Consider the following 22,818-nt stretch of genomic DNA (forward strand, 5'->3'; position numbering starts at 1 on the left):
GCGCTCTTTGTTCTTGTGGGGCAAAGCAAGTGAGAACAGGTGTGCAGCTGCAGGGCTAATTTGCCCTGCGCCTTGCTGGAATGTAACCCGCAAACACTGTTTTCGACCGTGATTCTGCTACTCCTCAACGGCCGCTACGGCGGGTTAAGTGCGCTTCTCAGCCCGTAAAGCTGCAAAGGCAATTACATTATTACAATTAGTGGGGACAATACAATATGGCTTTCTGTGTTCCTATGCATTTCCTTTGCTTCCATGCCCTGTCTATAGGCTTCCCATAGAAAGAAGAGAGCAACATAGGAAGCTGCCTTAGAGCAAGTCGCACTATTGCTCCATCTACCTCAGTATTGCCTACACGGACTGGCAGCAGCTCTTTAGGATTTCAGGCAGAGGTCTCTCCCAGGGGTACCTGGAGATGCCATTGAGGATCAAACCTGGGAACCCCCTGCACTGAGCTGCCACCCTCCTCCACAGCATTTAACTGGTCACTGTCATATGTAGCATGTGGGACTATACTGTTATTTATGGATGCATTTTTAGCCTGCCCTTCAGATATTTTCTTCAGGCAGCTACAAATGTTTTACTAGATGGACGTTTGGTTAACAAGCACACCAGTTATCTAGTTCTGCTACTGAGAGGGCTTCAGTTTTTGTTGCTTTCATTTTAACCAGCTGCTTTTTAATGTATTTTCCCCATCATCGGTTGTCCAACCCAGCCCTGCAGCAGCAGGCAGGCAGGTGTGGCTTCCCAGCCATCGGAGAGCGTGTGTGGCATTTTGCTGGGGCCTGGGGGCCCATCCCTCAAGGAATTCCATGGAACACCACTCCTAGTCCTCAACCTCCAGCAGTGCCATCCATATTCATTCCAATAATCATAATGTGTGCAGAACCAATTTTCTGAGCTTCACTTCTCCCATCCATATGTGAGATGGGCCCCCTGCTATGGATTCCCTCTTCTTTATGGCACTTCTACTGGCACAATGGTCCCATATTTTGACTCCAAGATCATTGGTGCCTTTAAAAAAGTCCCCCCCCCCATCAACATTATTCCTCTTTACTTCTTCAGCTGCATGGGATATAATTGTTAAATGCTCCATACGTCAGAATGAGTTTCCTGGGACCATTTCTTGCTACCCATTCGCAAAGATTTAGCTTCACACTATTCACACATATTTTAAATTAGCAGTTTTAGCCTATATATTTCAACTGTTTTACACCTATTCTTTAGTTAATAGAGTTTAATTTTAATCTATTTTCATTTGCATGGTCTCTGTTTCTGTACAGTGGTACCTCCTGTTAAGTATTTTATTCATTCTGGAGGTCCGTACTTAACCTGAAACTGTTCTTAACCTGAAGCACCACTTTAGCTAATGGGGCCTCCTGCTGCCGCCGCGCCGCCAGAGCACGATTTCTGTTCTCATCCTGAAGCAAAGTTCTTAACCTGAAGCACTATTTCTGAGTTAGCGGAGTCTGTAACCTGAAGCATATGTAACCTGAAGTGTATGTAACCTGAGGTACCACTGTATATGTCTGTATTTTTGGTCTGTGACCATAATAAATCAGTTCATTCACTCAGCTTCACACTAGAGATCTCGCTCCACCCCGGTCTTCTCCTCCTCAAGGTCCCTACAGTTCTACAGAACAGCTCCCCAATGCCATATTCTTGCCATTATTCGGTACCTCTCAGTCTTGCGAACTGCTTTGCTGGCTACTTCATGCTGCACATGTACAATTATCTCCACTTGGGAAATGCTTTAATCCAAGCTGTTGCATTGTGAGATACTCTCGGAAATGATATTGTAGAGTTGGGAAAGGTGCAGAAAAGGATGACCAAAATGATATAGCAGATGGAGGGGAGGTTGTTACAATGGGGACTCTTTCAGTTTAGAGAAAAGGCGAGTCCGTTGTCATAGAATTGTAGAGTTGGAAGGCAACCTAAGGATCATCTAGTCCAAACCCCTGCAATGCAGGAATATTCAGCTTTCCCATACGGGGATCAAACCTGCAACCTTGGCATAACCAACACCACACTTCAACCAACTGAACTAGAAGTTTATAAAATTGTGCACAACATGGATAGAGAAAAAGGTTTCTCCCTCATTAACTCTTGAATTTGTGGGCATTCAATGTAGCTGGATATAGGAGAATTCAGGACAGAGGAAAGAAAGGACATCTTCATGCAGTTAATAGTTAAACTGTGGAACTCACTTCCACAGGAGGCAACGATGGCCACCAACCTGGATGGTTTTAAAAGAAGATTAGGCAAATCTATGGAGAAGGCTAGCAACAGCTACTAGTCGTGATGTCTGGGCTCTGAATTCACAATGGAGGTGGCAGTGCTTTCTGGAAACCTGTTACTTGAAACCACAAGAAGGGAGAGGGCTCTTGTGCTTGGGCCCTGCTTGTGACTTTCCTACAGGCCCATAGCTATCAACTTTTCCCTTTTCTTGTGAGGAATCCTATTCAGAATAAGGGAATTTCCCTTTAAAAAAAGGGAAACGTTCACAGCTATGCGAGGCATGTGGTTTACTCTTCTTATGTTATGAGAGGTTGCTGTATTCCACTAACCCTGGTGCTGCAAATGGCTTAGAGAAGGGGATTTCACTTAGGTCAGGTGGGGAAGGATTGAGCAATATAAACACCTCTTTATAAAGGATGGAGAATCTTTAGCCCTGTTGGACTCCCATCATTCCTGACTATTGGCCATGCTGACTGGGAATGGGGTGGATGGACCCATGAAAGTCCAATCCACACCATCTGTTCATGGGAAAAGAAACAAGTCCTTCCCTCTCCTGTTTCAGTGCAGATTTTAAAGGGATAATTGGAATACTGCAATGTTCTGTTTGTGGGGCTACCCTTGGGGTAAGTCTGGAAGCTGGTGGGGGCAAACTGTTGCTTGTGGGATTTGCACTAGCTGCTAATCTGCTACCACGGCAAGTTCTAGATGTTGGTACCAACATATCAGATGGTTCAGGGCCAGGTTGCTTGAGAGACCACCATATTATACACCTGGTAGATTGCAGTAATCTATAGGAGAGTCTCTTCTACAATTGCCAAAGATTGCAGAAGTCCTCTCTGCAGAGTTTTTAGTGTTTAGTGGGGCTGCCCTTGTTCTGTGGAACAAGATCTCTGCTGACACTTTATGAAAACGGTTGAAGACATTTTTGTTCCCACAGGCTTTCCCACCTGGATAAGTGGGTCTCTCCCACGAGTGTCCCCTGGTTAGGGTTTTGGTCTTGCTTTAAAGGCACTTGTCGTTGTTGTTTTAACTGTTTGCAATTACCTTATGTGTAAAATTGCCTTATGGCAGTGGTTTGGAAGGTGCTTAATAAATTAATTGTAGTAATAATAATAATCATTAAAGGAACACCGAGGCAAAGGACTTGTTGCTGCTATTTTTAAAGTACTTGCCAGGCAACCTGAGCACTATACACATGCTTCTATCTGGTGAAGCTCCAAAATGGCTCATCCAGCCACTCAGCAGTCTAAACATGCTACTTTCAATCTAGATTGATCCTAGATTAAGGTTGCCAGACGTCCCCGTTTCCCAGGGACAGCTCCTGGATTTACAAATCAGTCCCCTGGCAAAATACATTGAAGTTGAAACGTGTTCCCGGATTCGTTGATAAAAATCTGGTAGCCTTATTCTAGAACCTACTGTCCAGAAGGGTGGGTGGGGTTACTTGACACACACTTGAAACCCCTCCCCTTGGTTAGGTTATTGCACCTATCTCTTACCACACCTGCCCCAGATCAATGAAAAAGGAACCGGTGATTGTGCACCCACCCACAGCATATGCTGTTGGGCTGGTATGGATATAACCCCCCCCCCCGGTTAGGACTGCCTCCATTTGCCACCACAGCTGCAAGATGTTCATGGCTGGTGTGGGGAGAAACCAAGGAAATGAGCACAGGAGATTGGTATTGGGTTGAATTAGGTCACAGTTTTATTATTATAGATGTGAGTAGGCTTGGCTAAGGCAATGGGCATGTATCCAGAACCAAGCAGCCCGCGTGATGCCTGATAGGAACTCTGTGGGGTCAACTCTGTGCTGTAGACTCGCCCCCTACATGGATTGGAGTGCCACAACCCAGCACAACCGGCCATTGGGAGAGGTGTTTTGACCTATTGGTCGCCTTTAGCCCATGGGACTAAGGATCCAGCCCAATGCCTTATCTTCCAAAGTTGTGATAGTTGCTATGAAGTAGGTGAAAACCTGCAAGCCAGCCAATTTGCTTGCAGGAGAAAATTCCTTCCTGGCCCTGAATATGACAGCCAAGTAAACCCTAGCAAGATCCTTATGCCAACGTGCCTGTTCTCCCGCTGAGTGGGCCCCTAGCAGACTGGGTGGGTGGATAAAAAAATCTCTTGATGGTCAGCAAAGAAGGCAAATTGCACATGGTCACCCTCTTAAATATGGAAGGGGCAGCAGGGCCCTGCCCCCCTGCCCCCTGCCCCAGATATAGGCCCAGCATGGCTGAAGGAGGGTGGTGCCAAGTGACAATCTCATCCCCTGGCCATGTGGAAGATGGCCCCCCCAGGGACCAGCTGCAGCTGTGCTGTGCCACAAATGCTGCCCTCTCCCCATTCCCCAGGTCAGTGGGCACTGCCTTCAAATGCAACACACTGTAAAGTAGAATCAATCAGCAATGAGCTTTTATTTTCAAAATGAAACTAGTTTGCGAAAAAGCGCTTTATCAGGGATATAAAGCGGGGACAGTCCAGACTGTGTGGACTCAGTAGAAAGAGTAAGACCTCAGTGTGCATTGAACACAGAATATAAAGTTGTGTGTGTGTGCACTTTCTGAAACAACCCACAGACCAAAATGCAGCCAGGCTTTGAAATTCACATTTCTGAATTTTGCATTGCCATTCTCCAGCCAAGTAACTTGTACAGAAATACAGTGAAATGTGCATATGGATGCATGCCTTAGTGAACATACAAAAATGCAATATGTTTTGCTGGAAATTGCTTTACAAATGAAATGTGTATGTTAGCCAAAAATGCATACGAAAAAGTGTATACTAGGAGAAATTTGCACCAAAATGCCCTTGAATTCTCATGAAGACTTCTTATGACTAACTAACTAAATGTGGAAATGATAGTAACTGGAAAAATGAAACACTGAAATGGACAGATTCACCCAGTCCTACCATTGGTCATGCTGACTGGGGCTGATGGGCGTCCAAAGTTTCCCCATCTTCTAGGTTGGAGTAACCAAAAACAAAATGCAAGAACTTGGGAGACAGGATCACAGATCTCCAACATCACAACTTTCCTTTTCACTGCAATGGCCCTTGACTTTCCTCTGTGCAGATAAGCTCTGCTGACCGGTTCAGCTTGCCTTTCCTGCTTCTTTATCTCCCTCCTCTCACTCCTCTGCTTCAGCTTCTACCACTGATTCTGGACTTCTCTCTACTGCAGAGCTTCCCAGCTCACTAAGCCCTGTTACCATTTCAGCTTCCGACACCTCATCTTCTCAGTCTGGTCCCTCTTCTCCCTCACCGTTGTCCCACCACCAATCCCCTCTGAGCCCTATTTTCTTGGGGGTTCCCCAGTGAGGTTCCTTCCACCATTCCTCTGCGTCCAACTAGTCCATGATAGTAGACATGGTTTGAATCTGAATCTATTATTTCGGTCACAGACCAGTTCCAGCCCACATACAATATCAAGGAAGTCATAAAACACGATAGGGGTACATTTGAATTTGCAATTAGGTATAACAGGGACACTACAGTTAAATATATATATAAATTAAAACTTAGTCACTAAAATATAACCTAAAATTATCATTTAAGGCCTTAATCATTATGATAGCACAGCTTGTTCCCTAGGTTTTATGGCAAACACACAGAATTTGGCTACCCTTAAATCAGTTCCCTGTAGCCTCAGTGATAGTGGCAGGCCACTTAAATGCTAGAATTGGCCAGTTTGACGATGCTCACTTCCATGAATCACCACCCATCTTAGAGGAAGCCCATTCTATACCAATCAGGCACTTAAAAGATAGTAGGCATGGTTAGGATTGTGCTATGAATCAACACTTTCTGGCACTTGCAGTTGGTTCATTTTATTCACTAGACAGGGAAGGAAACAGAGATCACACTCAATAAGGGTTATGGGGGGATGGACCTGTGACCCTTCAGTTGTTGCTGACCCACAATCCCAGGCCACTGGCCATGCTGCCTGGGGCTGATGGGAGCCGTATTGTGAAACACCCAGAGGGCAGCAGGTTGAGGGAAGGCTGATCGAAAGTAGCCGCCCTCACCATCTTGCAAGGCTCATCAATATCCCAGAGTTGGGATTGCGACATAAGTAGGAGGTGGCGTGTATGTTGTCTGTTTGAAAGAGAGTTGATTGATTTATCTTCTGATTTGCTAGTGATATTGAGTGATAAACACACACGCACAAAATCTCACTGTTTTAATAAAATTAAAAAGTCTGAAGTTCCATCGGGAACTGTTGAGCTGCTCCACTCTCTCTCTCTCTCTCCTTCCTCCTCTCCAGGGAAACCTCCCCAGGCAAAGTCGCAGAGCTGGTGCCAAGGCTATGCAAAGCAGACTCATGCCTAGCTGGTGCCAGGCCAGCAAGGGAGGGAAGCAAGCTCCTCTCCCAGCATCTATTGCTGGGATCTAGCCCTGCTCATTGCACACACCACCCTTGGCATGTGCACACCAAGCTGGGGAGTGGGGTGGATCCAGTTAGGTAGGAAAACTGGGAGCGCTCCCTCCAAAAATCCTTAGCTGACCCCTCTTCCTGACAAAACTCCCTGGGCATAATCCAGTAGAAACGTCTCTTGCACAAACTCTGTCAAAATGGATCTGTTTAGATGGGACTTGCCTTCAGGAAGTGTACAGAAGAAGGATTGTCCCCATGGACTTCGCAAAATGCTTGTTGTTGTTTAGTCGTTTAGTCGTGTCTGACTCTTCGTGACCCCATGGACCAGAGCACGCCAGGCACTCCTGTCTTCCACTGCCTCCCGCAGTTTGGTCAAACTCATGCTGGTAGCTTCGAGAACACTGTCCAACCATCTCGTCCTCTGTCCCCTTCTCCTTGTGCCCTTCATCTTTCTCAACATCAGGGTCTTTACCAGGGAGTCTTCTCTTCTCATGAGGTGGCCAAAGTATTGGAGCCTCAGCTTCAGGATCTGTCCTTCCAGTGAGCACTCAGGGCTGATTTCCTTAAGAATGGAGAGGTTTGATCTTCTTGCAGTCCATGGGACTCTCAAGAGTCTCCTCCAGCACCAAAATTCAAAAGCATCCATTCTTTGGCGATCAGCCTTCTTTATGGTCCAACTCAAGTGAGCTTACTTTTAAGTAAATCCCATTGAGGTCTGTGGGACTTGGTTATGAGGCAACATGCTTAGGACAGCAGAAAAAAATTGTCTTGAGCCAAGGTGCAAAGGAGAAATTAAGAACTGGCCATGGTAGGATCGTGGCTCAGTGATAGATCACATGCTTTGCATGCAGAAGGTCTTGGGTTCGATCCATGGCAGTCAGTGCGGACAGTACTGAATTAGATAGGCCATTGGCCTGACTCTGGAATAAGGAAGCTTCATGTTTTTCTAACTGCTCTGTTTGTTTGACTCAGTATTCAGTTTCCAAAAATAGCTTTTAGGCAGGTTATTTGAGACTGAAACTTATATTCCAGGCATGGAGGGAACAGCCTTCCACTGTATATTGATCCCTCCTGGTATTCAAAGGCATAATGCCTCCTAACACAGAAGATCCATTTAGCTCCTTAGGAACTCAATGCACATTAGCACTCAAATGACCAATACACAGATTTATTTATGTCTTTAATTTTCTGCAAATTTAGACTTGAGTGTTGGCACTACTTTCCCTGCTGTCATGCTGGTACAATTAATTTAGCAGATTTTTTTTTAATTAACTGCCAAATTAGGTCTCTCTCTCATACAAACACACATCATGCAGCTGTTTAAGAGGATTAATCATTTCTGCATCTGGCATTTTGGTCCAGATTTGGCCTGGCTTTCTCAGAACCCTGGGGGGCATTGAGCTGAGCTAGAAATGACAAGAGATTCTCACCAAATGCAAATATTATCCTGGCGTTTATACCCATCTGGTAGCCTGGAGTCAGGCAAGACTGGACATTTCATGAAGCTTCTTGCTTTTCTCATCTCACAACAGAGGTGGGAGATTGCCTCAGCTGTAGGTGCTGGTTCAAAAATGAACGCAGTGCTTAGAAGCATTCTAGGTACACATGTTTCCCTTGGGAAATATTTGTTTTAGCTTAAAAGGAAAGCAGTGTTCTGCCCAAGACCCCAAATAAACTCTGTGGTGGTCCAAAAATAACTTTCTGCAGGGGCCAGTCCATTCCAAGAGCCCAGATACCTCAACACATGGAGAAGAAAGGATGGAAATATAGACTAGAATTAGTTAGTTTCACTTCTTTCCCTTCTGCAAGCTATGTCTTTCCATTTTGTCATTGTTGTTGACAAATGACAAGTGATCAAATCAGTTTTCTTGAGGGATGATGGGGGACAGCATCTCAGGCCCTACAACTTAGAGTAGCTTCCCATAAAGTTCTGTTGCTTCAGATTGTGTTTCCCACTCCCCTACTCTGCTTTCAGCTGGGATTTAATCACACCTGCAAATTCAGGTTGCACAGTTTTAGTTGTTTGGGAGGTCTTGCGCAAGAAGCACGCCAGGTTGGACAGTTTGTGACAAGGAAAGGGATGGGGAAATGTCTTGGGAAGTATAGACAGCGTTTGATGCAACGTCATCTAACCTCTTGACAAACAAATTGGAAGGAAAGCTAATTGTAACAGGCCCCATCATCTAATCTCCCTGAAAACAAATCAAGGTGCATGCTCAGTAAACAGGTCACCTGGATGCACCCTGGGCTGACAATTTGGGGGCCAGGCAACATTCTTCTGGAGTGGGCAGGTGTGGTCAAGCCGTTTCTGGCTCCTGTCATAAGATCTGGCAATGGCCACTAATTTAGAAGACTTTTCGAAAGGGGGTCAGACCAAAAATTCATGGGAAATGGATCATTCAGTGGCTACTAGTCATGATAGCATCACCCAAGTTCAGAGGGCTATTGTCTTTGATTGCTGCTTCTGGGCTCCTCACACGCATCCATTTGGTCACTGGAAGACGCAGGATACTGAGCTAAATGGACCTTTAGTCTAATCAGTCTTCTTGCATTCTTAAGTTCTCCCACACAAACTCAGCTGGAAAGAATAGAAGTGGTAGGGTTGCTTTTGGATGTTTCAGTTGTTTCAACATTTGTGTGTTTGTTGCCCTGGGCTCCTTTGGGAGAAAAGGCAGAATAAGTAGCAGTAACAGTAGTAGTCATAGTGATTGTTGTTGTTGTTTATTAAGCTACCCTTCACCTTATGGTTCCGGAGCAGATTATAACATTACAACGTAATATTGAGAAGCAACTCCAAAATTACAGAAATAAGGTTATCAATAACAACAATTTTTAAATTTAATTTCAATAGCACCCTCCATCCAAGGATCGCAGGGCAGTCTACAAAATAAAAATGCAAAAAACAAAGAACGTAGTAGCAAACGAAAACAACAAACCCACACAGAGACAAAATCTTTATTAAATTAATAAGACAACCAACTGCAGCTCCCCCCCCCACCCGCCCATTTCAATGAATGCTGAGCTTTGTGTCCTTTGCCCTCAAATGTGCCTTTTTTGGTTTGCGATCTGAATTACGGCAGGATCTCATCTGCTTCTTTGAGATGTCTGCCCCCTTCCAAAGCTCTCTCGTTTCTGTCTGGGTGCTGCTCCCTGTCACCACCACTATTCAAACAGCAGCAGGAGTGATACACACTCATTTCCAGCAACACATCTGGGGGGGAACCATAGGGACATAAAGGGAGCACCGTGCAATGTTTTGCCCCTGCATTACCAGTGCAGGATGGGACACATCACCCACGTAGGGTTAAGCAAAGTTCTTCTGAGTGCATAACTATATGTCTGCTCCCTTCGCTTCCATCATGGTCCATGATAGAGTTCATGGTATGTACATGTGCATGCATTTGTTCTCTATATTCGTACTCTGCCTTATCAGTTAAGATCCCGCTGAGGCAGCTTCAGGCACGGTACCAGTTTTCCTTGGCATTTCAAAATGCTAGCAGGTGTGCCATGCCTCTTGGGGCATGCTGGGCCTCTGGGCGCAGCTCTGCGTGTGCAGCACTGGCCGCTGTTTGTTTGGGATCAGCGATCCTCCCTGGAGACATTTGTGTACTTCCATGCATATGCAGCATATATGCAGCATATTCATAGGTCTATTGCTCCTGTAGTCAATGGCATGTTTCTTTAACAGCTTGTTCACCTGGTTTTCTACCCATTGTTTTCTGCAAGGGCTCGTGCCCTGATAATCCAGCAAGATGTTAATGGGAGTGCACCCTAGTCGGATCCCATTCATCTCAGTACACTACTTACCCAGAGGCACATTCCCAGTCAATTGCACCAATGCTTTTTGCAATCTGCAGTATGTTTCTACCATAGTAGGAGAATGCACATTTCTGCATGCAGGAAGGTCTCAGGTTCTACCAATGGCACATCCAGGAGACAGGAAAGGTAGATCTCCTCTAGAGATTCCGGAGAGCTGTTACTAGTCACAGCAGACAATACTGCACTAGAGCCATAAGTAGTCTGAAGAGGTCTATGGCAGCTTCCCATTGATGTTGTTTGTCAATGCAAAGTTTTGTTTACACAGTTGTTTTCAAAATGCTATCTGCTGGATTCAGTGAGTTGTGCAAAAGGCAGCTGTAAAATCACCCTGATCGTAATCTTGCAGCCTCCCACCTTTTTTTCACCCTCCTCACCTTGTCTCCACTACCTTGCCCTGCTTGTTGGGTTTTGCTTGTTGAGTCTTGTCCTGGATCAATCTGATGGGGGCAGTGGCAGAGAGTTTTGGTATGCAGGCATTGGGGAAGGGCTGTTGAGTCACCCAGGGACTAGAATATTCTGCAAACCAACAAAAGGACAACTTGGTTCAGACCTTTGCCACCATCAGCTCCTGAGTCCATCGACAGGTGCTTCTGCTCCTTTCCACTGAAGCAGCCTTTTCCAAAACAGTGCTCTCCAGATGTTTGGAACTCTATTTTGCATCAGCTCTGTCTTATGGGAGATGTAGTCCAAAACATCCAGAGGGCAACATTTTGCAGAAGACTGCTCTGAAAGTTAGAGCCTGGAGTTTGAGTTGGGTCACCAACAGCAAAGCACCAGAGCAAACTGCCACAAAGACCATCACACCTATTTAATACTGTGTACCTTTTTGTGGATTTGAATTGATCAAGTTAAGTTAATCAATCTCCTTTATTGGCATAGAAAAAGTGCATCGTATATATGGATCAGAACACAACACAGTTAATCAAACATAGTAATAATAATAATAATAATAATAATAATAAATTTTATTTATATCCCGCCCTCCCCAGCCGAAGCCGGGCTCAGGGCGGCTAACAACACCAAAATAGTGCGACATTATAAAAACATTATAAAAATTAATTAAAATCAAGATTGATGGCAGCCATAAAGTTTTGTAAAGGTTGCCAGAGGAGGGAGTCAGGCTGCGCCCTAACCAAAGGCCTGGCGGAACAGCTCTGTCTTGCAGGCCCTACGGAAAGATGTCAAGTCCTGCAGGGCCCTTGTCTCTTGTGACAGAGCATTCCACCAGGTTGGAGCCGCAGCCGAAAAGGCCCTGGCTCTAGTTGAGGCCAGCCTAACCTCTCTGTGGCCTGGGACCTTCAAGGTGTTTTTGTTTGAAGACCGTAGGTTCCTCTGTGGGGCATACCAGGAGAGGCGGTCCCGTAGGTACGAGGGTCCTAGGCCGTATAGGGCTTTGAAGGTTAAAACCAGCACCTTAAACCTGATCCTGTACTCCACCGGGAGCCAGTGCAGCTGGTATAGCACCGGATGAATGTGATCTCGCAGCGAAGACCCCGTAAGGAGTCTCGCTGCGGCATTCTGCACCCGCTGGAGTTTTGGGGTCAGTCTCAAGGGCAGCCCCACGTAGTAGCAGGTAAAAGGTAGCAGGTAAAGGGACCCCTGACCATTAGGTCCAGTCTTGGCCGACTCTGGGGTTGCGGCGCTCATTTCGCTTTATTGGCCGAGGGATCCGGCGTACAGCTTCCGGGTCATGTGGCCAGCATGACTAAGCCGCTTCTGGCAAACCAGAGCAGCACACGGAAACGCTGTTTACCTTCCCGCCGGAGCAGTACCTGTCTATCTACTTGCACTTTGACGTGCTTTTGAACTGCTAGGTTGGCAGGAGCAGAGACCGAGCAACAGGAGCTTACCCCGTCGTGGGGATTCAAACCACCAGCCTTCTGATTGGCATGTCCTAGGCTCTGTGGTTTAACCCACAGCGTGTCCCATAGTAGCAGGTACTTTAGGATAAAACTGTCCAGACATCGTGATGTATTAAATGGCTCTTAGGACCTCTGGTGACGTAGTTTCATAACCAATGGCATCTCCAGGAGACTGGTTTCTCTTCAGATCGTATTGATCACATATTGGAAGCCAAACTTGGCTGAAAACCAGGATATGAATAAATGAAAATACATTAATGAAAACATGGTCTAGTACACATGAGACTTGAAACTTTGTTCTGTGTGAGGCAGGTGCAGCCCAGATTTTCACCTAATCTCCTTCCCTCTGTCATGTTATTATTATTATTTTTATTCTGGGGTTTTCAAAGCATTGCTCATGTTGTCTAAGGCTCTTGGGAAGTAGAGCCCAACAACAACTGGACATGACTGGGCTGCAAGAATGATGTGGACTAACATTTTATATTGCTCTGATGATGTGGGGGAGGTTTGCATATACTTCTCTCAGTGCGCTATTCAGATTTTTATCCATTTCTTAATTTTAATGTCATTTGAGTGCATTGAATGGTTAATTGCTGTAAGTGTCACTGAGTGCCATTTCTGGGATGCAAAACCATACTATGAATATCAATAAATTAGATCATGTTTTCCCACTGAGGCTGGAGCAGTGAGTAGGGTGTTGGGTTCTGTCCTTTGGCAAGCCAGATTCACACCCCTCCTTCTCCTTAAAACCCATTTGGGCAAGTCCTTCGACAGCCGCTATCACCTCAATGGAACTTACATAGCAGGTTTGTTGCATCAGTCCTTGAGATAAGAGTCATGGAGCATTTTGTTCCCCAGAGTGTTCTGCCAAAGGGATAAATAGTAATTAGTTTGGCATCTCCTGGTTAGGATGACCCATTTCATGTGTGAGAATGAGATTTCTTCAAAGATGATAAAAGGCAGAGGCGGATTTAGGGCAGTGCAAGCTCTACAGGGGCACTGGACATGCAGTCAAGGTGGGCACCTTCTCAAAGCCTGATAAGTGCTTGCCTAGTTTCCAGAAGAGGGCATGAGGACTCATGCCTCCTTCTCAAAGCTGGGCAAGTGCATACCGGGTTTTGGGAAGGAGAAGGGAGGGCTCTAGGACTCTGCCAGAGCCTTATGGCTCATTCCCAAAGCCTGGTGCCTCACACAGGGTGGCATATTAACAAGGTCAACCCTTGTAAAGGGCCTCTGAAGGCTGGGCCTCTTGAGCTGGAGGCTGGTGCATTGGAGCAATGGGGTACTGTTCCCACCAACCTCAGCACCCCTTTTGTGGGAGATGTACAGAAAACTGTAACAAGGCATATTCTTGCTAGTTAGCATGTGAAGGGGTTAAAACCATAGAGTCGTATTGCTGATAGACAGACTCAGACCATATAAATGTGATTGGTAGAGAAGGCTCTGTGTGATGTCATTTCCCCTCCTCTTCTGGAAGGAAGAAGCAAATAAATATTTCCTTTTCCTCCTCTCTTTCTCTCTCTTCAGCCAACTAGGCCTCTTCTTACTCCAGCATCAGGCACATGCCTGAAGCTGTTTTTGCTGTAAATACAAGTATTTGACCTGTATTTACTCTTAATGCTGCTGCTGCTAAGATGAATGCTTGACTGTGAGCAAAGTATATGTTTTAAACTTACTTTTCAGTATTCAGTATTCAAAAGGGGGAGATCAGCCCAATGGCAAAGTCTTGTGCTTTCATTTAAATTGCCTAAAATGGGACTTAAGCTCTGCTCAGCCTTGTGCTTTTAAGTGCGAGTGTTAAGTTGATCCTTTTTGTGTGTTAACCCACACATGTGGGCCTGTAGAGGGATAAAATATAGTTAATATCATCCCTCAACTACCTAATAAAACCCACCACCACCTGCCTGCCTTCTTACTTGCAACGAGTCCAAGGGGAGGCCCTGCCTGTCAGCTTCTCTTCCTCAATCTCACAGTTGCCCTTTTACAGCTCAGCAGGGAGGAAGATAAGGCTGAAATGAGAATTAGAGTTGGCTCTGTCTGTTGTTAGCTCTGGCGCCACCTACTGTTGGCCTCCCTGCCTTCCACCCTACCAGTTCTGATGGGCACCAGACACCACTGCACCTCAATGGCAGGAGGCAAAATGAGATGGGTCACCCTGCCACGGCTATGCCACCAGCCACGTTGGATCCACCAAGCTCTCACCAGAAATATCTCTGACATCTCACTGGAAATGGACACCCATGTCAGTGCTACTGCTTCTTCAGTGGAGGTGACAGGATGGGCAGAGCACCCATATGGTTGTCAGCTTGGGGGCTTGTGCTGCCCAAAGTGGCTGCTTCACCCTGCCTCATGAGGGGGAGGCAGGCAGCCCTGCACAGCCCTAAAAGCTTTTTTCTGGAGGTGGGTTTTTAATAATAATAATAATAATAATAATAATAGCAATCAAACAAACAAGCAAATAGATAAATAAATGAGGTGCTTTAGATACCCAAGTCCTGAGCTGTGGCAGGTTTTAGTAGATAAATGCAGCCTTTAGCTGAGAACCTGCACACTTGTTCTGTTGTTAAAGTAACAGCCTTGACTAATCTTACATTCTCTCTCAATCTCTCCCTCCCTCCCTTTTCATTTCATTTACAGGAAATGAACGAAATGGACTGGATTTCAGCAGACAGGTAATTGCCCTTTGTGCAGATGCATAGTGCCACATAGGCTTTGTTGATATTTTGTTTTTTCATGTGACCCAAATCTCAAAGGAGCATGGAAGAGAAGCGAGATGTTAATTGTGTGCTTTACATCTGAATTAGTACCTGTTGTCTATGTTCACAATATAGGCTTAAAATGCATTGCAGGTGTTGGACTTGATGGCCGTTGGGGGATCACTTGCAACTCTGTTATTCTGTTATTCTATTAAATGGATCAAGGTATAGTGTGAATGTGGCCTTAGGCTTGATGGCATCCAAAGACCCTTCCAGCTCTTCAATCCCACGATTCCAAGCTTTCCACCCACAGAGAGCGAACGCCGGCCAAGCTTCGCTTCACCATGTCTGGAGGGTAAACTAAATTGATCCCAATCTCAGATTTTTTCCACCTGAGCATCTTTCAAGACGTGAGCAAGTTCATCAGACAGGAGTCTGGCTGGGATTCATCATCAATGAAGCTTTTGTTAACTTTCCTTCGGGTTGCCATCTCGGAATGTATCAATGCGTTGACTCATGCACAACTCGGAGATAAGCGGCTGTTTATTAGGAAACACACCTGCAAATGGCCATGACGCGTTTGACAGATGTTGTTAACAGGAAAGCATCTGCAGAGATACTCTTGATAAAGCCCAGGGCTAAAGTAAACCAGCAGAAGACCCATATGATTTATCTGTTGATGGGATGTGCCATTTCAGACTGCAGGTGGGGTTGAATGTTTCAGTAGTCCCTCCCAATTTTCCTTATAGATACAAAACCAGTATGCCAGTGGGCTCTTTCTAGGAGAGTGCTCCAGTGTCAAGGGTTAAGTCAAAGCCAAGTTATTATTTCTGCAGCAGGGTCCTCTTTCTAGCACCTTAGAGCTGTCCAATCAGCATGAAGGGGGAGCTTTGGGGCCACTACGAAGATCTGTTTTCTCTCTTTGTACTGATTGGAGCCAATCAAGGTGAAAGGAGATGAGTCGGCCACTGACGATCGACTCCTAGGGTCACTCTGGAGAAGGTGCATGGGAGAAACACTGGGGAGGAGTTGTTCTGTATGCTCCAAAGCGAAGTATTTAAGAACACTAAATAGACATCAGTTTCAAGAGAATGGTGTGCAAGTTCTGTTACGTATACTTCACACTGAGATGCCTGATCCAGGAGGGTCATTGGGGGAGAAAGTGAAAGATCTTTTTTTGTTCTTCCTCTCCCCCCACAATGCTATAACCAGGGATCATCCAATGAAGCAGATTGTCAGTGGATTCAGGACACACTGAAAAAAACCACACTAGTTCATCCAAGATGTATTATTTATTTGCAGGATCTGTCGTCATAAACTGTGGCTATTGCCATGGCCTTAGAGAACCTTTGAAGCAGATTAGAGAAATTAGCATGCACACAAAAGGTTTGGTCTGCCAATGGCTACCATTGGCAGTGATGGCTATATGGAGTCCTTGTGCTGAGACGCAGCGTACCCATGAGTACCTCTTGTTTTGGGGAAACAACAGAGGATGGCCCTGCCTTTGTGTCTGGTTTCCTGGAGGTCTTTGACTGCCTACTGTGAGAAAAGGATGCTGTATTTGATGACCCTATTTATTTATTTATTTATTCATTCATTCATTCATTCCATTTCCATCCCACCTTTTCCTCTGAGGAGCTCATGGTGGCATTTATGGTTCTCCTCTTCCTGGTTTAATCCCTACAACAACCCTGTAAGGTAGGTTAGGCTGAGAGGTGTTGCAATGTCGTTTGTGAGCCTGTTTTCCATCATGGCATGTTCTGGGAAGGAAATGTAAAGGGTGGCGGAAGATCACCCTCGTTCTGCAAGCAGAGAGGAGGAAATCTAGCAAGCGGTTGCCTGGCACCTCGCTCTTCCGCATTGTCAGTCCTGGGAGTGATTTGCAGATAGAAAGAGAGGCAGATCTGTCATTTGTCACAAAGGTTGAAAGGAAGCACCAATTTTCTGGGAGGTTCTTACCAGCAGTCCTAAGAAGATGGTGAAGAATTTGCATGCTGTAGAACCAAAATAAAGGTGTGGCCATGGGGGGAGAAGAGAGAGAGAGAGAGAGAGAGAGAGAGAGAGAGAGAGAGAGAGAGAGAGAGGCAGGCCACTGCAGGTATCTGCTGCAACAGATGTAAACAAGTAGCAGTGCATTGTCTCCAGATGAAGGTGGTATAGATCTAAATGGGGAGATGAGTTTTCTGAGTGTGGAAGCAGCCCATCAGGGCAGGGAACCAGGTGCTCAGCAAACAGGTCTCACTGTGTGAATGCTTTATTTTTATTTTTATTATTTTAATATAGTCTGAAACTCCCTGGGGGTTTGCTCCATTTGCCTTAGGCTGTTTTCATTTTGTGGAGCTGGTGCTAAGAACCAGGCTGCTTATGCTTATGTCATCCTGCGTTGTGCCAAATACATTCTCTGATGCTGCTTGCCAGCTGCTTCCCTGCAATTCCAGGGTTTGGCTGGGGCCATGGGTGGCCTCAGCTGGGACCAAATCAAGAGCAGGACATCTCCAGGCATCCGGGCTGGACTGTGGGTTTGAGGTGAACCAAGAGCTAGCAGTCAGGGCAAAAGTGTGTGTCAGAGCTGGGAAAAAAGGCAGGACTGAGCAGCAAGCCAGAAATCAGGACCGAGGGATACAAGAGCATCCCAGAGCTCAGGAAACCTTCTTACAGTCTTTACTGTCTGTTAGAATCCAGTTGTCAGTCAGGTTATTCCAAGCCCAGAGTGTACTACACTGTCTAGGCAGGTGCTGTAACCTTCAGTTTGGTGGCTCATCACACATAAAACAGGTACATAGAGAACCAAAGTGTTTTGGTCCAAACTTGGCTCCCCAGCCAGAGTTCCCCCCCGTAGTCAGTTGCTGGCACAGCTGCAGTTTGAGATGGAGCGTAGAGTTTTGTGGAGGAGAAACTAAACAAGATGGTTCTGCTCTGCCTCTACAGTCAGAGGCAGTAATGCTTCTGAATAACTTCAGAAGGGGAGAGTGCTCTTGCATTTGGGTCCTCCTTGCATCTCATTGGCCACTGTGAGAACAGTGATGTCTGCAAGGTTGGTAGAGCTTGCGCTGTCCACACCAGACAATGTTGAGCAGAAAAAATTACAGCGCAGTGCCTCCTTTGAGCAAGATGATGTGCTTGCTGCAGTACTGCAAGAGAAAATGTCCACAGTCTGGTCATTGGCACTGAGTTACATTTCCTGGAAATCTCTGCTTCTTTCTCTCTCCTTTTTAAGACCAAGTTTCTAGCCCTCAGGACAGAAAATGTATGAGTGAAAGGGCAAGAGCAAAGAAACAAAGAGATGGCTGGATAAGAATATAAGTGGCTGGAAGCTTCAGTGCCCCAGTAGCTCCTAGCCCTTCCCCAAGGCTAGCAAAACCAGCATATGTTATGCAAAATAGATAAAAATGCAGAACAAATGCATGCAAATTTGTGTCCTTTAAGGGAGATTAGGCATATCATGGACATCTTTCAGCAGCTGTTAGTCATGATGAGGTCTGGATGGAGCTGACATGCTCAGAGGTAGTGTACTTGGGAATAAAAAAGAAAAGAGAAAAAAAGGGGGAAGGAAGAAAAGGGAAAAAAACTAACAGCTTCTTCTGTGCTTTCAAAGGCATCTGATGGGTCACCATGGAAAGCAGAAAGCTGGACTAGACTGACTCTCCTTTAGATCCAGCAGGGCTTTTATAAAGTTGCATTCTCAAACGATGCAAATTGGTTAGACTTCCATTAGTTACACCGGTTGCAGAATCCTCTCCTCCTCCCGTCCTTTCTCAATCCCTCTGCGCAGAATTTGAATAGATAGCAGGGCACTTAGTTAGGTGATCAGGGTGCCCTGACTTCTTTCTCTGGCTGAGCCATAAGTGGAGGCCTTCCAAAAAACAGGCTTTGTAAGACAGAGCTGATACCATTCCTGTCTTCCTGACATGCATTTCCCAGCCTCCACCGCAAGGCTCTCACTCCTTTGAACCCCTTTGAAGGTGTTAAGTACTAAGCTTGTGTGCATTTAATTAATCTTCTCCAATACGAGCCAGCTGTGAGCCAACCGATTTTTAATTTGGTGAGCTCTGGGCTTGTTGCCCTCAAGGTTTTTTTTGAGGCTTGTTTGCTTTTTGTCATCTTCTGTTGTGTTCCGTTGGCTGCTGCATCAGATCTCCCTCTTGTTTCTTTCTGCCTGGTCTCAGTTTCACTCTGCCCTTCCAGGGCCTCATCTCATCAGAACATCAGATGAGCCCTGATCCATCAGCCCAATGGCCTACCTATTCCAGAATCCTCTTTCCCACAGTAGCCAATCTGATTGCTTCCAGAAGCTCAGAGAAAGGGTAGGAAGGCAACAGACTTCCATTACTGTTTGCTCATAAGAGCACAGATGGAGCAGGCCAGAAGCCCATCTGCCCCAGTGTCCTGTTCTGACAACTGGATGCTCCAATGGGAAGCCCTTGGAAAGGACATGCATCCCACCTGTATCACACAATAGGGTTGCCAGCTCAAGACCCTGAAATTTCAGAGCCCACACCTGAGACCTAGTGATGGCCCCTGGTGATGGCACAAGAGGCAGGTCCCAGTGGTGTCCTTAAACATGACACATCCAGCATGTCAAGGAATCATAGAGTTGGAAGGTACCCCAAGGCTCATGCAATGCAGGAATCACAGCTAAGGAACCCCTGACAGGTCGCCATCCAAACTCTGCTTGCAAACCTCCAATGAAGGAGACTCCACCACCTTGCAGGGTGGTCCATTCCACTGTCTGGCAGCTCTTACTGTCAGAAAGTTCTTCCAGGTGTTTAGTCAGAATCTCCTTTCTTGGCATTTGAATCCCTTGGCTTAGGTTCTATCCTCTCGAGCAATAGAAAACAAACTTGCTCCACCTTCCATGTGACAACCCTTGAGATATTTGAAGATGGCCATCGTATCACCTCTCAGTCTTCTCTTCTCCAGGGGAAACAGACCCAACTCCCCCAACCATTCCTCATAAGGCTTGGTTTCTAGACCCTCAATAATCTTGGTTGCCCCCCTTCTGTGCACATTCTATCTTGTCAATATCCTTCTCAAACTGTGGTGCCCAGTTTATTCAAATTAAAAAAACACACCTCAATGTCTAAAAAATGAGCAAATGCATAATTGCTTGCAAATTAAGTTAGAAACCTTACCTAAAGGGGATGTTCCCAGGTCCAGGGGAAGTGAGGGGATCATAACTTCTTACCTGCTTAGGGAAGCTGGGTATGGTAGATGCTCTTGCCCACCTGCAGATTCAAGGAGAAAGGTATCAAAGGCTACTAGCTGTGATGACTATGCTTTCTTGGCAGGTGTCAGCTAAAAAAGAAAAGGGCCACCAAGTCCTGCTGGCTACATTATCTAACTAATCTAAATCCAGTTTGATGGTGTCACTGTACTACATAGCCAGTTCATATTGGCTGTGTGACAACAACACAAAGCCAACTCAGAGTGAGGGCAGCATTTCATGGGCTTATTCTGAGTAGAACATCATTTTCAGACTGCTCTGCAGGTCTTCTGATTTATCACCAAAACTGGGTGAGGCGAACTGGGTCATTTCACCTCAGCCTCAGTTTTTAACGGTTGTTGGGCTACGGGAGAAACAAGTTGCCTTTCTCAGTAACGTAGTTAGGGGGGCGGTCTGCACTGGCCGGCAGCTTCCAGAGGGCTGTCGAACCACAGGTTGGTGTATGGATTGCAGGGTGGGTGCCATCATCAGTGGGCCACCCTTAAGTGGGCCCAGCATTGCCAGAAAAAGCAGCATGGGGGTGGCTCACCCCTGCCCCCTTGGGCGACTTGCCCCCACCCCCACGGGTGGCTACGTTCCTGGCCTTTCTTACTCCTGATCTTTTGGTTTTTGTTTATGTTTTTATTTTACCATCTGGTCGGTTGTGCATGTCAATACATGCAGGGATGGTACTTGAAAAGCTATTATTATTGGCGAGCTATGGTCATTGTATTACATCTCTACATAGGATGGCTTTTCTGGGGTTCGGGGGGGGGGACCAAATGGTGGGAAGGTTATGTGTCCACATAAGAATCTGCAGTCCCCACCTTGCCAGAGTTCCCCAGTGTGACTTTGATAAAGTGGCTTGGACATTGCATCTCTTAAGTCGTGCCAAATTGCCCTTCCGTTCTCTGAGCAGTTGCATAAGATGAGCCTCCTAGATCAGGACAGTGGCCCAGTACAGTGGTACCTCGGGTTAAGAACTGAATTCATTCTGGAGGCCCGTTCTTAACCTGAAACTGTTCTTAACCTGAAGCACAACTTTAGCTAATGGGGCCTCCAGCTGCTGCCGAGCAATTTCTGTTCTCATCCTGAAGCAAACCTGAGGTACTATTTCTGGGTTAGAGGAGTCTGTAACCTGAAGCATCTGTAACCTGAAGCGTCTGTAACCCAAGGTACCACTGTATTCCATTCTCACAGTGGCTGACCAGATAAATGCCTGGGGGAACCTGCAAGTTGCACATGAGCCCAACATCACTCTGCTCACCTGCCATTCCCGGTGACTGCCATTCAGAGGCACGATGCAGGAGGCATGACAGTGGAGGTAGAATGTAGACATCATGGCAAGATAGAAATGATGTTTGCAGAAACCCATGAATAACTGATGGGAGCAGGCTGGGTTCCATGTTTCTTCCCACCCCAGAAAAGCAGGATAAATTTTATCCCAAAGAGCCAATGTTGTGTGCATGTTTCAATTGTGTTGTAGATTCCAATCCATGCTGTGAACATGAAGGATCTAGATTTATTTAGGCTGTTGCACAGAGTGCAAGCTAGGGACAAGAAGATATGATTTGATTCAAATTTGGTTTTTTGTATTTTGAAATTTTATTTGCAATATTGATATTACATACATACAAAAAGGAATATGGTTATACAAATATACGGTTCCACCTAAACATTAGGAAGAACTTTCTGACAGTAAGAGCTGTTCGACAGTGGAATTTGCTGCCAAGGAGTGTGGTGGAGTCTCCTTCTTTGGAGGTCTTTAAACAGAGGCTTGACAACCATATGTCAGGAGTGCTCTGATGGTGTTTCCTGCTTGGCAGGGGGTTGGACTCGATGGCCCTTGTGGTCTCTTCCAACTCTATGATTCTATGATTCTATGAAATAATACAAATTACCTTAACAAACATGTACCAAAAATGAATAATAAAAAGAAAAATGCAAAAAATAAAAGGGGGGGAGAGGGAAAATAAAAATATCGAGAGAGAAGGAAAAAGATTGACTTCCTTCAACTGCTATACAATTCCTATAATCTCATATCTTTGGTTGTCTGTAACCATTTTAAACTTTGTGGAGAGACAATTTGTTTACCTGTGGAGTTTTTAACCTGGACTAAGCCAATCGTAATTTGGGGAACCTACCTTCTTTATATAATTTATAAAGATGAAACTAACAGAAATAGTAAGAAATAAATCAAGTGGGGGAAAATCAGGAGAGGTTTGATTCAAATTTAAAGGGGAACTTCCCTCATTCACACTTTGCAAAAGCAGTATGCATAACGAAACACAGCCATCCTTCAGAACTTATACTTCTCTGAGTTTTGCAATGCTGTTCTCCAGCCTAGCGGTATGTACAAAAATGCATATAGTAAGGTAAAGTGTGCAGAAAAAATCCATATAAGTCATCGAAATTATATTAGGGGGAAATGCCTAACCCCCCAAAAAAGTATCTATTAGGGAAGATTGCATAAAAGCATATGTATATTTGGAGCAATTTGCACTAAAACACTGGTGGGTTTTCAAGACAAACGGTTGTAGTTTGTTTGTTTGTTTTTTGGGTGTTTTTAAAGAAAACTGATGTAGAAATTTGAATAACTGAACTTTAGACTGATGTTGGCAT

At 45.5% G+C, this 22,818-nt stretch overlaps 1 protein-coding gene across 2 annotated transcripts in view; it reads left to right on the top strand.

Annotated features, from left to right (window-relative positions):
- Positions 1–22,818, top strand: part of POU2F3 (POU class 2 homeobox 3) — an 88,986-nt gene that overhangs the window by 23,730 nt on the left and 42,438 nt on the right. For both annotated transcript variants that reach the window (XM_081889957.1, XM_081889955.1), the window contains one exon: positions 14,935–14,969. In XM_081889957.1, coding sequence (XP_081746083.1) covers positions 14,935–14,969 — 35 coding nt within the window. The remainder of the gene's footprint in view (positions 1–14,934; positions 14,970–22,818) is intronic.

Source organism: Podarcis melisellensis (genome assembly GCF_964234715.1).
Source record: "Podarcis melisellensis genome assembly, chromosome: 15".
Classification (NCBI taxonomy): domain Eukaryota; kingdom Metazoa; phylum Chordata; class Lepidosauria; order Squamata; family Lacertidae; genus Podarcis; species Podarcis melisellensis.